The sequence below is a fragment of the Strix aluco genome, chromosome 13 (genome assembly GCF_031877795.1).
Source record: "Strix aluco isolate bStrAlu1 chromosome 13, bStrAlu1.hap1, whole genome shotgun sequence".
NCBI lineage: Eukaryota > Metazoa > Chordata > Aves > Strigiformes > Strigidae > Strix > Strix aluco.
Window position 1 is genome coordinate 20,786,637 of NC_133943.1, and position 14,865 is coordinate 20,801,501.

The 14,865-nt window shown below is 40.1% G+C and overlaps 1 protein-coding gene across 1 annotated transcript in view; it reads right to left on the bottom strand.

Moving 5' to 3' along the window:
• Nucleotides 1-287: 287 nt before the first annotated feature.
• Nucleotides 288-14,865, bottom strand: part of LOC141929194 (protocadherin alpha-2-like) — a 94,473-nt gene continuing 79,895 nt past the window's right edge. The window contains exon 4 of the mRNA XM_074838376.1: nt 288-2,217. Coding sequence (XP_074694477.1) covers nt 1,907-2,217 — 311 coding nt within the window. The 3' untranslated portion in view covers nt 288-1,906. The remainder of the gene's footprint in view (nt 2,218-14,865) is intronic.

A 14,865-nucleotide genomic window follows, 5' to 3' on the forward strand; every position in this document is an offset into this window, starting at 1 on the left:
TCCCTTTGATCCTAGATTAAAGGGTCTGTTAGATATTTTAGAGCTATGTAGTTTCTTACACAGTTCCAATTAATACAACACTTGAGCTTTATTCTGTGAATGTACAATAATGTAGAAAACTCCTTGGAATTCCCTCATCAGCTATATTCTATTTAAAAATACATGTATTGGTTTTATAGCAACATCCTCAACCACATTCATTACTCCATTTATACCCTTAGGTTTAGTAATTCACAGAGCTTTAGCTTCACAGATTCTTACCAATAAATCCCAAATGCATGCATGGCTTGATTTAAGAAAGATATTTTACTTGTGTTTCATACACAAAAAACTGATAATCAACAGTGGCTTAAAAAATTAACACTACTCCACTTTTTCACAAGTGTACAAAAAAGAAATAATGAATTTACATTCAACGGTAAAGCTTAAAGTCCACTCTAATAATAGTTGCATTGACATTCACATACACAAGCACAGAATAAATATTTCAGGATTCTTATAAGAGCATACAGCATACATACAGTACTTGAATTTTACATAATGAGTGTTAGTAGGGTCAGAAATTCATAATCTCATAGAAAAGTAAAACTAAAATCAGAAAAGGTTGTGTGGGAGGTAACACCAAGGTACTGCACAGAGCTAGCAGGTTAGTAAATCCATTTGTGTGAGGAGTTTGCTTCTGCTTCTTCATATTAGGACAGTTTGTTTGCAAAGGTGTATTCAAAGTGCAGATTAATGCAGAAAAAAAGAGAAGATATTCCTGTATTTATTAATACATGCAAGAGGCAGCCCCCAAATCACCCGACAGAATAAAGCTGTTATTGGCAAGTGGCCGATATAATACAGATGTTTCAGGCAATTTTTCTAAAGCACTTTAATAGCAGCAATCGTAATTTATAATGGCTCTAGATCGACTTCTGTTTGGGTTAAAGGGCATCATATTTCTTTAACATTTACAGCTATATTTCTTTATAAATAAATATCTCAAATAACAAATAGCATAGTTAACATTTCTTTTTTCTCTCTTTTGCATAAGTGTCGTGGAAAAACTCTGACCTTTTCAGAGACATAATGTGCAAAATAATGTTAGAGTGGAAATAGGGACACAGAGCATCACAGTCAGTTACATTCCTGGGATGTCAGCCCAGCCCTTTTACACTCGGAGGGCTAGCCTTGCCAGGGTAATGCAGGGCTTTAAGGGACAAGTTTCCCAATGGCTTGCTTGGTAAGAGATAAAATTTATGGTATCTTAAAGAGCTGTAAATGTGAGGTTTTATTTGCAGGCGTGTGTACAATACGTCATGTATAGGACTCAGTATTTCCACACAGTGACTTCTCAAGATTTGAAAAGTCTGGTCATCTCCTTTCAGACATTTCCTCCCCAGCCTGAACATCTTTGAACATTTGTGTTCATTAGGTGTTTCCTCTGTTGCATATTTACCAGCTCTTCTTGCATTTTATGATCTGATCTTGTATCACCTAGCTGACATCTGCACACAAATATTTCCAATCAGATAGAGGGTGCACAACATTAAAACTGTTAAACCTGTCCTGTAAGTGTCATCAAGACAGGAGCACAGGAACCACAGTGCAGAGTCCAACCTCTCACTGGCTGTACTGTGAAGATTCTCCTTTTCGGCGTAGGAGAAAGGAAACTTGTGTCTGCTTTTTAGATTCTGAAAACAAGCCAGAGTGGAGAAAAAGAGTTAACACCAGACTTAATAAAGCTTTCAAGACAAAACCTGTTAAGCAATTTAGACAGACACTGTGAACTTCCTGCTGATTTTCTCAAGTCTGTACATACAGGAAATTTGTTAACAGTAGGAAGAAGTTGGGAGTTGCTACATAGGAGAAATCTGCCATTATTACAAAAACTGGCTAGGTGGGTTCTTTCAGTATAAACCCCTCACTGGTCACTGTTCTCAGTGGTGCTGTTGCCCTTTTCTTTTTTCTCCTGAGTCTTGTTTCCCTTCTTCTTTTTCTTCTTTTTCTTGGTCTCTTCCTTCTTGCCAAAGGTTATGAAGTCACTTTTGTCAATTTGGCTGTTTGGTGGCTCCTGCCGGATGGAGATGATTGCAGGAGATCCTGGGATAATGAATTTGTCTGGCAACTCACCAGGACCACCTTGTTTGGGATTGCCCGGTCCAAATTTAAAGGTCCAGCTGTTGCTGTTCACACCAGCTCCCACTGGGGGGGACACCTCTCCCGCCTCAGGTTCTGAAAAAGTCAAAACAGCAAGAAAAGCTTAAAGCATCATTAAATACAAGCACTCAGTGAGTATCAGCTTCTTATTTGAAAGCTATGGCTTTAGCCTGGCTCTACATTGACACTTGGTTGCCTGCTCATCTGGATGTTACTGACTGGTTCTCGTCCAGGCTGCTCAATGCTAGTATGCGCTGAGTGCTGGGCCTAACATGCTCTGGATCCCAGTGCCTTGAAATATAGTTATTTATTTTTCTTTCAAATTTGAAGTGCACAGAATAAGAGATCACCACAATGCAACCCACTGTAGTGTTTTACAGCATGAGACACAAGCATGTGTATTGGATGGCACAAGGGTATGTTTGAGGGTGTCAAGTCTTTTGGGCCAGGGTTAGAGGAGTGTCCAGGGCAGGGGGAGTCAGCCTTGGCAGTGTGCACATCCATGCTGGATATCTTAGCAAACCATCCTGTCATCTGCATCCAGGATTCCTCATGGAGGGAATGAGTTGGTGGATCCCAGAGAGGAACCTGAGAGTCAACTAGCACGTATGTATGTATGTATGTAATGTGGCTGATCAGCAGACACAGCCCTAGAGCAAAAACAGGAGTGAACTGAATTGTCTGGGTGGAGATACCAAAGGACTCCTTCCACCAGGGTGCAGAATCTGGTCTCAGAAACATTCATAGTCTTCTTCAAGGTGATGCTCTGACAACCCGTTCCCTTTCGCCAGGAAATGGGGCCACTCTTGTAAGAGAGTTGTAAAGTTTTTCTAAATGGGAAATCAGAAAGGGCTGGTGTCAAATTTGTGGTAAGCTGTCAAGAATGGTTCAGAAGTAAATAATACTGCAGTGAGTTCTCAAACTGGGAAAATCCTCACTACAGTGTTTCTTTTTTCTTATTGTAATATCACAACATAAAGGCTGAAAAACACCAGATGGAGACTAACCCCTGGTTCTTTGAATTGATATGGTAGAATGGTAGATCACAATATTTTAGACAGACAAATATAAAGTGAAGTTCTGTCCCCAGCTTTAGGCTTGCAGTATGAAGAAAGTTTTAATTTTATTTCCACAATTTTGACAAGATTGAGCTAATCAGATTGAAATATTTATGTATGTTGTCCTGACAAGAACAATTCTCTAGCATAATGAGAGGCAACACCAATTAGGTTCTTCTGTGAGAGAAAGTCTTAAAACCTGGCTGTTTTATTTTTTTGTAAACTTTGAAAATTCTTTGTAATTTAGATAACTCCCAGTTTTGAATAGGAACAGCATATCCATTTTAGTGTATCATTTTAAGTGTTTAAAGGACTGCGATCAGGGGAAAGCTCAGTACTTATGCATTGATGCTAAAGCCCTCAAATCTGATGAAAATATTCTTATCTACACTCTAAAAGTGCAGTATTGCAAACATAGGACCTGTCACACTTGTAACACTCCTAGCCACACACAAATTCTTGCAATACTGCACAATGCCAATACTACTGATCTGATTAAGTCTCAGCATTGTGTATTCTGCATCAGAGCTGTTCAGTTGAATAGGTAAAGAAGTTCAGGGTAAAAAAGGAGGGAGGATCTGCACTGCTACAAGGAAGGGCTGGGAAACCAGCTGAGAGGGACTCCATGTCCCTTGAAAGAGGAGGCAAGGGCACAGAAAAGAGAAGAAACAGAGAAGTTCTAGGTCTCCCACTGGTGAAAGGGGCAGGAAGAGAAAACAAAGTAGACAATCTAGAGGGAGGTCTCCAGTTTTTGCCAGACCAGAAGATGCTATTCAGTAAACCTCAGCTATTGACTGCTCTGTACCCCTGTAGTAGTAATGAACTTCAGCAGCCATTTCATGAACTGAACAGCATCTCCTGTACTTATTTTCTCATGATTCTTCATCTTCTGTAATGTTGTTTGTACAATTTTCTATTTTATGTAATAAAAGGTATGTCATGCACGTAGACATACAGCTCTCCTTGTTCAAAAGCTCAAGAACACATTCTGCTGCTTGACAATATTCCTCTTGCACGTCAGCAAAACAAACACCGCCGGAAAGCACGGTTCCTTTTTAAGCTTTTCCATACTTATGCAGTACGTCCATGTTACAGAGCCAAAGAAACGTGTACACATGACACATCAGAACTGTCTGACACCACCTGTATAATACGTTTGGCACCTGGAATCTTTGTAAAGGAGGTGATATGACCACTCTTACAATCTGATGTTTAATCGAGAATTAGAACAGCCTGTACAATTCTTTTGCCCCTAGACTGTATTTAATGATAAAGATTCGACTTTAAGTTCATGTACGTTCCAGGAACTGCTGAAGTTGTTTTAGTGACCTCAACCTCCCTAGCCTCAAATACCTTTTTTGAAGGTATTATTAATGTGGAAGTTCTTCTATTTTACCAGTTGTAGCTTTTCTGTAAATTTCCTATGCCCTTAACTATCAACTTCAGATTTTTTACATGTTTGCAGTTGGCAATAGCAATGTCCTAGCAAGCCCTTTCATACTAAATGCATCAATATGAATCAGCTTTCATTTCTGCTTAATAAAGTATTTTGGTCAGGTACCTTTTATATCACTTTTGTTTCTTTGAGATGATAAATTACAAAGGTGAATGCTGTGTGTCTTGGCCTTTTTCCAAATTATTAACCAATTGTCTTTTTCCAGCAATACAAAAATGTGAGCTTTCATATTGTACATCATAAATTAGGCCCTATTTGACAAATAAATCTTTCTCCTTTCCAACAAACCCATGCAACATTCCTTCCAAACAACATTGGCCCAGACCCAAAGCTCTTTTCCTGTTCCTGGCAGGAAAAAAAACAGCTGAAGGTGACCTCAAATCATTTTTGAATCATCCTTGCTCTGGCTGGGGAGAGCCCTGTAGATGTGAATAGTCCAAAAACTGCTTTGAAGTGTACAGGGTTACAACACTCTATGGACTGCAGTGCCACCACAGCACAGCTCAAACAACACGGTGTGTGGTCATGCCATTTCGACATGAGCATATTAGGCTAAGGGTGGACATGAGACAATGACAGTGACTTTATATTATCCATTTTACCACACAAATACAGTAACATGTAAGAATAGATAGATCGAATAGGTACAGGCACCTCAAGCCTCCAGCTGGAACGACCTGAGAAGCAGCTATAGGTACAGTATCTCTTGCATGAAACTCTTGCCAGTCTAACAGGGTGCACATATGCATCTGCACTATTGAAATCTAATTCAGAACAGGATACTGAGCCTTTAATCTGGTTCTGCCTAGACAAATCCACTCACCAGATGAAGTCAGTAGCATTTATCACAAAGCCATCTGACATAATGTATCCAAACCCATCATATCTACCCTGGAATCAGGATTCTGTCAACTTAAAGACTAAAGGGGTTTGCTTGCATTTCTGTGTGTTTCTCTCCCAGTCACTGAATATGTTTTTTGACCATATAAACTAAGCATTTTAATACTCCTTAATACTCACTAAGCCAAAGGAAACTTATCCTTACAGCTGTGTGGAGAGCTCACATACAAAAAGACAGAGACTGACAGAACTTAATGAGTTAACAACCATCATTTCCTAGAGTGTGTCTTCAACAGCCTCCTCAGGAAATTTCCCTTCTGCATGATTTACCTGATAACATGTGTGTTTATCTGTATTGGCAGGCTGGAAGGTCACAGTTCAGCTGTACTAACAATGTTGTACATTTATGCATTTCAGATCAAGGATAAATGTCACTTATCACCTAGCTTCCAAAGCTTCCTTAAACATCTCTTCTGTTTCTTACCAGCAGGAATGTAACAATAAAAACTTTCCACTTCGACGCTATTTTACATTTAACAGGATTAGTCGTACTCTTGTTTATTTTCTGGGTCTTATTGAATGCTTTGAAGTTGTTCATTAAACTTAGAGGAAAATCTATATAAAGCAAATCCACCAGCTATATTGTAACACTTAATTTAAAATATTACAGTTTTCTTCTCTCTACAGCTACAGAGCAAGTTTTCACCAGAGTTCCTACATAAAAGCACAGAGTCTGGCCATTTCCTCATATATCTCAAAGGATTACTTTGGAGACTGCCCCTTTGTTTTATTCTCAAGGAATACAGCAGTCTTCATGTTCAATGACCAAATGATTTATTTTTAAAATGCATGCCTGCAGCAGAACCCAAAATCTAGGCTGCACCTTGCAGCTCCTGATGCTTCTTTGCCTGTGTGTCTGCATACTAGATTGGGAGATAAACTTTTCACCCCTTCCATTTCCTTGTACTCTCACCAAAATACAAGTGTCTCAGTAGACTTTAAATGGAACTTAGAGCAACAGAGACTCTGCAGTCGAGTAGATCCTATACTTAGTTGGGAGGAAAGGTCTTCTAGGTTGTCTTTCAAAATACTTCTTTTTCTATCCAGTGACTGTTGTCTGAAACGCACAGGCAGACTTACACACGAAAAAACCCCTCAGCCTAAAATCACCTATCTGAAAGCTTGAAGCAGTAGGGTACAGTACCTAGCTACTTTTTTCTTTTCCAGAGGGATTTACAGTTCATATGCTAATAGCCCTCTACCTCCCACAGGACTTGAAAAACATACAAATCTCAGTCAATAGGCACTTGTTCAACAAGTCCTTAATTGCTCTGAAAGCATCTGAATCTCTACACATTGTTAGATAGTGTCATGTGGATGTCATAGGCTCCAAGATCCCAGAAAAGGAGCAGGTTGCATGCTCCAGGCAGTCCTGATCTCAGCACACAGGTTTTTCAGAGGTACCTAACTCTCCCCCTTCTCTGTGCGGGGAGCTCAGGCACTTACTACAAGGAACAAGGTCCATAAAATTTAGCTTGTAGTGGCTGTAGGCACCTAACTTTTTTTTTTCTTAGATGTCATCCACAGAGTAAGGTATCCCTTTTCTATATTCAGCCAACAAAAAAGTAGCCATCCAAACTAAACTAATTTAGTTCTTGCTACAGTCTATAAAGAGAGACAGGCACCCTCAGAAGGCAGTCCAACCCACCTAGCTTAAACGCCTGGTTTTGGATGCACTGAGTTTTCTTTGTTTCTCTCCTGTCTCTGCTGGAGCTGTATTACCTTTGCTTCTTCAACTCAGACAAAGCCCAGACACCCAATTTAAAGTAGACAGCTAACTTTTGGGTGGCTAGTGCAAAAGGAGATGAGTTCCACCCTCAGGAGCAAGTTAAGCAGTATCATAGCTTAGGGAATGTTGTACTTCTGACCATGCCAGAGTCTTGAAAAAAATAAGAAGTTTGAAACTAATCTCTTTAACAGTGACAGCCACAAAAATCCTGTGCAACTCTTTGCAAGATGAGGTCACTTTCTCAGCCCCAGTCCCCTCATGGGATTTTCATTTAAGCAAGCATTGGCATCTTCTGTTCAGAAATACCTGAGAAATCTCAAACATATTGTTAAGGTTGCACCATTTCCACCCTTAAAAGGCCACATTTTAGTTATGACAGCAGTAACACCAGTGCAGTTCAGGTCTTCAGTGATACTCTGCTGCAAAACTCCAAAGTACAGGTCTGTCACTGAGGTTTACAGCGCTGTCTTTTCAGATGTGGCATTTGCGAATTCATACAATTGAAGGGTTGGCTTTGATCAGCTTGTAAAACCATCCGAGCTGGTATGTAAGTTGAACAAAGTCAAAATGCTGAGCGATGGGTACAAACAGGCTGAAATTGAGATGTCTTCTAAATCTGGGGCAAATGCCTGCTCACAGAACATGTCATCATTCAGCCCACAAATCGATATCCCACCAGGTCTGGGCTAAGACTACAGTTTCTATCTCACTGACATTTTTCTCTCTTTTGGGGAGGCCACGTGTTTTTTTCCTGTCCCTGTATAGCCCCACAGCTCCAATCTGGTGTTTACTAGGAACAGGTGGTGCTCGCTTCCCATAATGTGAGCTGGCCATATATTCTGAGCGCCATGTACATCGTCTCTACCTCCTATGCCTCTGCTGCTTTCTTAAAGAACCTTTGTCAGAAGAAGGCTAACTCGTGTTGGAACAGATGTGGCTCTGCTCAAGGGAGAGAAGAGGAAAACATTTCTGGGCAGCTCCGTCTCCCTGCAGAGACATTTTTGGCTGTGTGACATGCTCAGCCAAGACAGCAGCTTGCTCTCACTCTGTTCCATCCCTCCCCACTTTGTCCCTGTCTTTAAAAATTTGTTGGTTCACAGACTCAGGGCTTAGATAAAATCTTTCAATCAAACCATCTATTAAGTTTAAAGGAAATATTTTTCAGATTTTTTTTTTTTCTAGACATCAGAACATGACAGCTAAAGCCACTGTGAGACTAGGAATACCCCATCATTAATCACAGACCCTTCTGTCCGCAGATCAGAGTAACAAAACACATTAATTAAATGAATTTATCTAAAACTGAGCTCAGGCAATAAGCAGGAAGCAAATTGCAGAGAAAGCTAGTCATTAACCTGATTTCTCTCTTCCCGGCCTCCTCCACTGATGCTGTACTGACTGCAGCTTCTGCCTCTGGCAGGCTTAATGAATATTCACTGTTATAAAGAGTCTGATGTTCTGCACTGATTCTGAAACATCACTTCAAATGCAAACAGCGTGCACTGAAAACCCCTCTGTGTCATTTGGAGGATCTCTGTGGATATTCTGGCTTCACTGATCACCCCTAATCCTTTTTGGGATTAAAATGCCCATTTAATCTTTTTTTTTTTTAAAAAAAACAAGCAAACAAACAAACAAACAAAAAACCCAAACCAAAACCACAACCAACCACACGACAAAGAAAGCAAAATAAAAATCCATCATCAGCATGATAAAATGACAGAAACTGAACTGAAAGACAGAGAAATTATTGTCAGAACAAAGTTAAACCACTTTCACTATCAGCTTGCCAAAAAATCCCAACCATCTCTAAGGACCATGTCAATTTGGAGTCTCAAAGAAAAAGCAAAACCATGATTCTCACTCTCTGCCCTTCCATCTGTTTGACCTGTTCTGCACTAATGATTCAGAGACAGGAAGAATGAACAAAATGAAAACTTCTCTCCACCATGGAGCCTGTAGCTTTAATCCATTGCTTGGATTTAAAGTCAGTAACATTAAACAGGGTAATTATAGCACATATGTTGTGGGAGATCCATAAGCCCCCATTGCTCCAACATCCAGATACAAAGCAGCAGGCGGGCATGGAGGTCACTTCCAGCTCAGTCTTAAGTTACTGTCCATGCAGACATTGAAACTGAATTTCAACAGACATTATCTATCTCATTATAAGAAAACAATCTTACATGGCTGTGTATTAAAGAAATTGTCTCAGCCATCAAATAGCTCTGCCAGCATATTCTGAGATATGTGAAAGCAAAAACTGATTTACTTGCTACCACAGTTTGCTGTGGTCAGAGCACAACACAGGCTAAATGGCTTCTTGCAGCTGCTGAAGAAGCAAACAGAGCCCAGTGTCCCAAGCTGCTCTCATTCTCTTTTCACTAAAAGAGGCTTTTCCTCCCACAAAAACATCAGCCTTCTCAGGTAACATCTTTCTAGTGTTGTACTTATGCCCAGTCCTGCTCCCACTGGTAGAATTTGTCTTGGAAAGCACCTGTTAGTACTTGCTCAGCACAAGTTTCAAACTTTTCCTCACCAAACTGAGAACTAATCTGCTGTATCACCGAGACAGCATGCACACATATCCATGACTCCCCGTGTCATCTTTCCAGCTCTATTGGATGTTGGACTGCAGAGGATGCAGTGTATGAATGTTTGTGTTGCAAGCAGAGGTTGTAGGGAGAGACTCCTCCAATATAAGGTAAATGGATTTTTATTTGGGCATTTCACCTTGTCTGCAGGCCTACAGTGACCATTTTTAAGAGTTCATAGATGAAAACAGCCAAAAAAACGCCAACCTAGATTAATTTCATCTTATAAATATAGTGTGGGCAGCTAGAGCACCAACCATTCTGCCCTGGTTTTAATGCAAACGGTAGGTAAAGGGCAGTGAATAGTGCAGGAAAACTGGACTTGGTGTTGAGGGGACTGCTGTGCCCCTCAATATCTGGGAAGGGAGAGGGGAGAGGTGGCGTGGACAGTGGCAGGGACTCGCTGCCTCCCACCCCACCTCCACCAAAGAAAAGGCTTTTCTTTGCCTTAATGTCAAACCAGGTGCTATGTAACCTCCTTAAATGCCCTAAACTGAACCGATTGGAGCAGTAAACAGCTACCCAGGTCTCTGCTGAGGGCTGATTTTAAGATTGCTAGGTGACACATTGCAAAAATGTGGACTTTGAGACAAATCTTTAAAAACTGAGATGTCTGATTTGTGGCTCAAATCTCCCTCTGGATGTGACGAGGAGGGAGGTGGCATTCTAACTGCTTTCAGCTGACTGGTGCTGTGTGTGGGTGCTGCCTCTATTATATAAAGACATGAAATATTGCAAAGAGATCAGAAGTCATTGGAGAAGACAAAGCTCCGAATGTCAGGAGGACAGAAACAGATCTGTGCACTGCTTAGTCTGTATTATGTATAAATGATAAACTTCTAAGACTTAATACTTACCATAATTTTAAATTTTAAAAAAAATTCTTACATACAAGCACTTTTATGTGAAAGACAACAGGCTCAGAGACCATCATAAATCCTGCTGTGAAGGTGAAAAGGAGGAAGCATTTCCTGGCTGCAGCTGCAGCCTGTAATAGTACTCTGCAGCCAGCCAGCCCCCTCCTCCCCCTGCTCTCTGCTATTGAACTGAGGCCAACAGCACAGAAATCCTATGTATCGGGTCACCTCCTGCCACTGGAGGCCACTCTGCTTCCATGGGGTGATCAAGGATCAGCAGCTTGGACTCCAGTCTACAGCTGCTACAGCCACTCTGCCTCAGCCCCTATCTCAATGGCTGGCTGTGACTGAGTCCCCAAAGAAGGAAAATTTCAGGCTGGGGTTTTCTGGTTACCTGAAGGGAAGACAGAAGGTAGGATTAGATGTTCTCCTTGCATTGGATCTCCTGGAGAGGACTAGCTTGTTTTAATTTATGTCCACCTTGAAGAGTGAACAATCCTATAAGAATTCATTTGAATTCAGTCCTTTCTGCTTACCCTCAACAAAACTGTTTGCCAAGTACCAGTCTCTGGAGCTGTGAAAACCTTCTGCAGGTAAACTTACCTTAGCACAGTCCATATTACTGCTGGTGCATAAAGAGGAAAGCGCCCAGCATGGCTGCCAACACCCAGTGCTGGTAGGCAAAAGAGAATCCCCACTTTTTAACTGAGCACAATTAATAGACAGTAACTATGGAAACTTGAAGCATCAATTTTAGTCTTTCAAAGCAGAAGCTAATTTTAACCAACTAATTGTATGTTGGAAGTGGTAGTGAAAGAAAAAGGGACACATTTATTTCAGTGCTTTTAGAGGCATCTATTTTAAACATGAATGAATGTGTGAGCTTCAACACTTAGAAAGGATAGCATAGTAATGAATCATGGACACCTAAGAAACAGTCTTAAAAGACAACTTTTCTTTCTTTCCTGATCATCTCTGTTTAGCTTACAGGCTTCAACAGTTCCTCTTGCATACGGCTCCCACCCCAGCAGTCCAAGCCATTGTCATTTCCAGGCCAGATGACTACAGTGGGAAGCTTTCTGCTTGGATCTTCCTTTCTATAAACATACAAAGCTTAGGAGTGTGGAAAATGCAGTGCCTTGTCTCTCAGATGTTGAAGGTGGCTCTGTGTTCTGAACCTCAGAGCTGGAACCTGTTCCCTGGCTCCCTCTGGCTCTGATCACCAATAAAGGGATAATTTTACTGGAATTTTATGGATTAAAGCCAAAACTGGCTTTTTCTCTATCTGGACCATAGAGGGAAAGAAAGGATACCATTACTGTTTAGTTTAGTTTGGTTTTGTTATCCTCAAGGGTTTTCTTAATTTTAAAAGTAAACTATACCATGCAGGTATATGAAATCATTTTAGACCTACATAATCCTTTCGCTCACCTACTCTGACTAGTTTATCACTGAACCTCTGCAAACTTCTCCTCCTCTGAAAGCCAGTTAACTAAATACTAATCAATGTCTATTTTGATTCTCACCAATACGGCTGTTAGCCAGCAACTTGCCCTAAAAGAGATGTGTTAATTTAATATCTTTCACAGGAAGGGGCTGTAAAACTGAAGACATCACAGGCCTCAGAACAGACTCTGGCAGTCACAGCCCTCTTTCCCTTCCACAATATTTAAGACACATTAGCAGTTTCCTATCATCTCCTGTTAGGATCACATCCCATTAGTATTCCTTTTTACTGATATGGGATGGAGCTAATAATATTTCACATCAGCTAAAAAGGAATCTTAATTAAATGTGATAAGTAACTGCTAATACAATACGATAAGCCCCCTGGATAAGCACACTACACAATTTCTTTATTTTTCAGAATCCTTTAAACATTCTCTGAGGAGAAAATGGAGGTGACCTTGTGAAGATTCCCCACATCCATTCTCCTACTGCAGAAAGAGCTTTGCTCTTTCAAGTGGTTGCGAAGTCAGCCCTTGGATGACTTCTTCTTAGGTTGTAGGTAAATCCAGATATTATGATCATTTAGTGTCATCTGGGTCTTTAACCCCTTAAAGTAGATTATTTTGGTTCTGATGAGATGAACCAGATTGACTGCCCTGGAAGTGTGGACCTACTGTATCATGGCTCTAAGCCTTCTACCCATTTGTTCTTCCCTGCAGCTAAAAGTGTCCTCTCTTAATTGAGAGGACAGTACCTGCTTGAACCATATGATGAAAAGTTTGCATTAGGTTTTCAGCAGGTGTGTATCTGTGTAGTTCTGCTAAATTTAATAGATCTGCATGCAGTTCTGCTCTGGCTGGCTGTTAAAAGCCAATTTAAATGTGTTTATGAACCTCTTAACTTGTTCAGCACTTTATTCTACTTCATATAAATTGAAATCACAAACTGCTAGGTGATGTGCTATAAAGGCCATATAATGCTGAAAAAAAGAATTAACAAAGAGCTTATTTGAGGGGGGCTAATACACAATTATGGAATATTAAGGTATGATTAAGTAAAGACGAGATCAAAGTTGGCAGTTGCTCGAAATGGATGGCACCACATTGCAACAGCAATTTTAACAAAGTTGCAGTTACCTTTTGTGTCTTGTCTCTAGGACTACACTTACTTAAATATTCATCAGATGGTAAGTACTAAGTCTTGGAGGCCTAACACTTATACAAAAACTGGGTACAGCCACCTCTGTTAATTTTTGATCACTGTAACCTTTTCAGAATAGAGCCCTCATAATCCCAGTTTAAGAGTTAGTAAATGACCTACTTTATATTTCAATTATTTTCATTTTAATTTTATATCCCCAGATCTTTAAGCCAAGAATTATTGCCTCAATGGAACAATTGGAGAAATGGCTTAGGTTTGTCCTTCCATGTGAAACACTGCTTTACATTATACTCAGGAACTGCTCATTTGCTAATGAACTCTCTTTCAAGAAAAGCATTGCTCAAACAGTTGTAGTAACATATCAGAAAGTTATTTATATAATATGCCTGCCTTCTGAAAGAAATATTAAAAATGGAACAACTGGCTTGAAATGAACAGGAAGATCAAATCTGCGAAATGAATTATTACACATAAAGTGTAATGGATGTAAAATGGATGCCTGAGAGCAATGTAAGGAAAATTAACTTCATTTCTATATTATTGCTTAATGGAGGCTGACATAGAAAAAAAAATCCTATCTTGATTAGATTTTAGAAAATTCACATTTCTTATAGCTGTGATTCCTTTAAATGAAAAGGCAGGGAGAAAATCAAGGACAGACTGTATCTGGATTGATAGCATAGTTATTTTCCTTCCAGGAAATGTGTCATATGCCCAGGCAACTAGGACAAGCTGTCAAAGAATAGAAACATTTAGAACATCTTAGTGGTTATAAAGGCTAAAAGGTGATGTTATTACTTGTTGAATCTTTCACTTCAAAATTAATTTTAAATTACCATCTGGTGGGATCTACATATAGCATATTTAAAAAATGCTTTAAATCTCAATTAAACTTTAAAATTTTGTTTTCCCTTTGTAATTGTGTGTATATACATACGTGTTAATATACAATTGGTTCATTTGCTTTGAATTTCTGTGATTGTTGAGGAGGTGACTGGCTTCTTAATTATTACCTATACGGTCTACATTAAGTGCACTCAGAATGATGCAGAGAGCAGCTCCTGGCACTATCAGGGACCACTGTGAAGTGTCAGCCTCACGTAAGCCAGTCCGTAATATGGACACTGTGCAAGGCACTTCATTAGCAGAAAGGAAACCGGTGATGGAGGTACATGCATTGACATTTTTTGCATAAATTGTGGCTTGCTATCACCCACAGTAGTCCTTGCACAGAGCTGGATATACCTAATGCAGACAGTTTTTCTTGTGGGAACTGTAGGACAGATCAGATGCTTATACGTCAGGAACACTTTAAAAACTGATTTCAGTTGGAAAAGTGAGGTGAGACAACATTATTTACAATTCCATCAAAGTCCTACGCAACCAGGGCCTCCTGAACCAGCCTTTGTGCTTCCAAGGATGGGCCAAGCTCTGTCTCACTTCAGAGAACACCCCATTTCAGATTCTACTTTCCCAGGATCTCTCCTCAGTCACACCAGTGACACTTCAGGTCATGAAG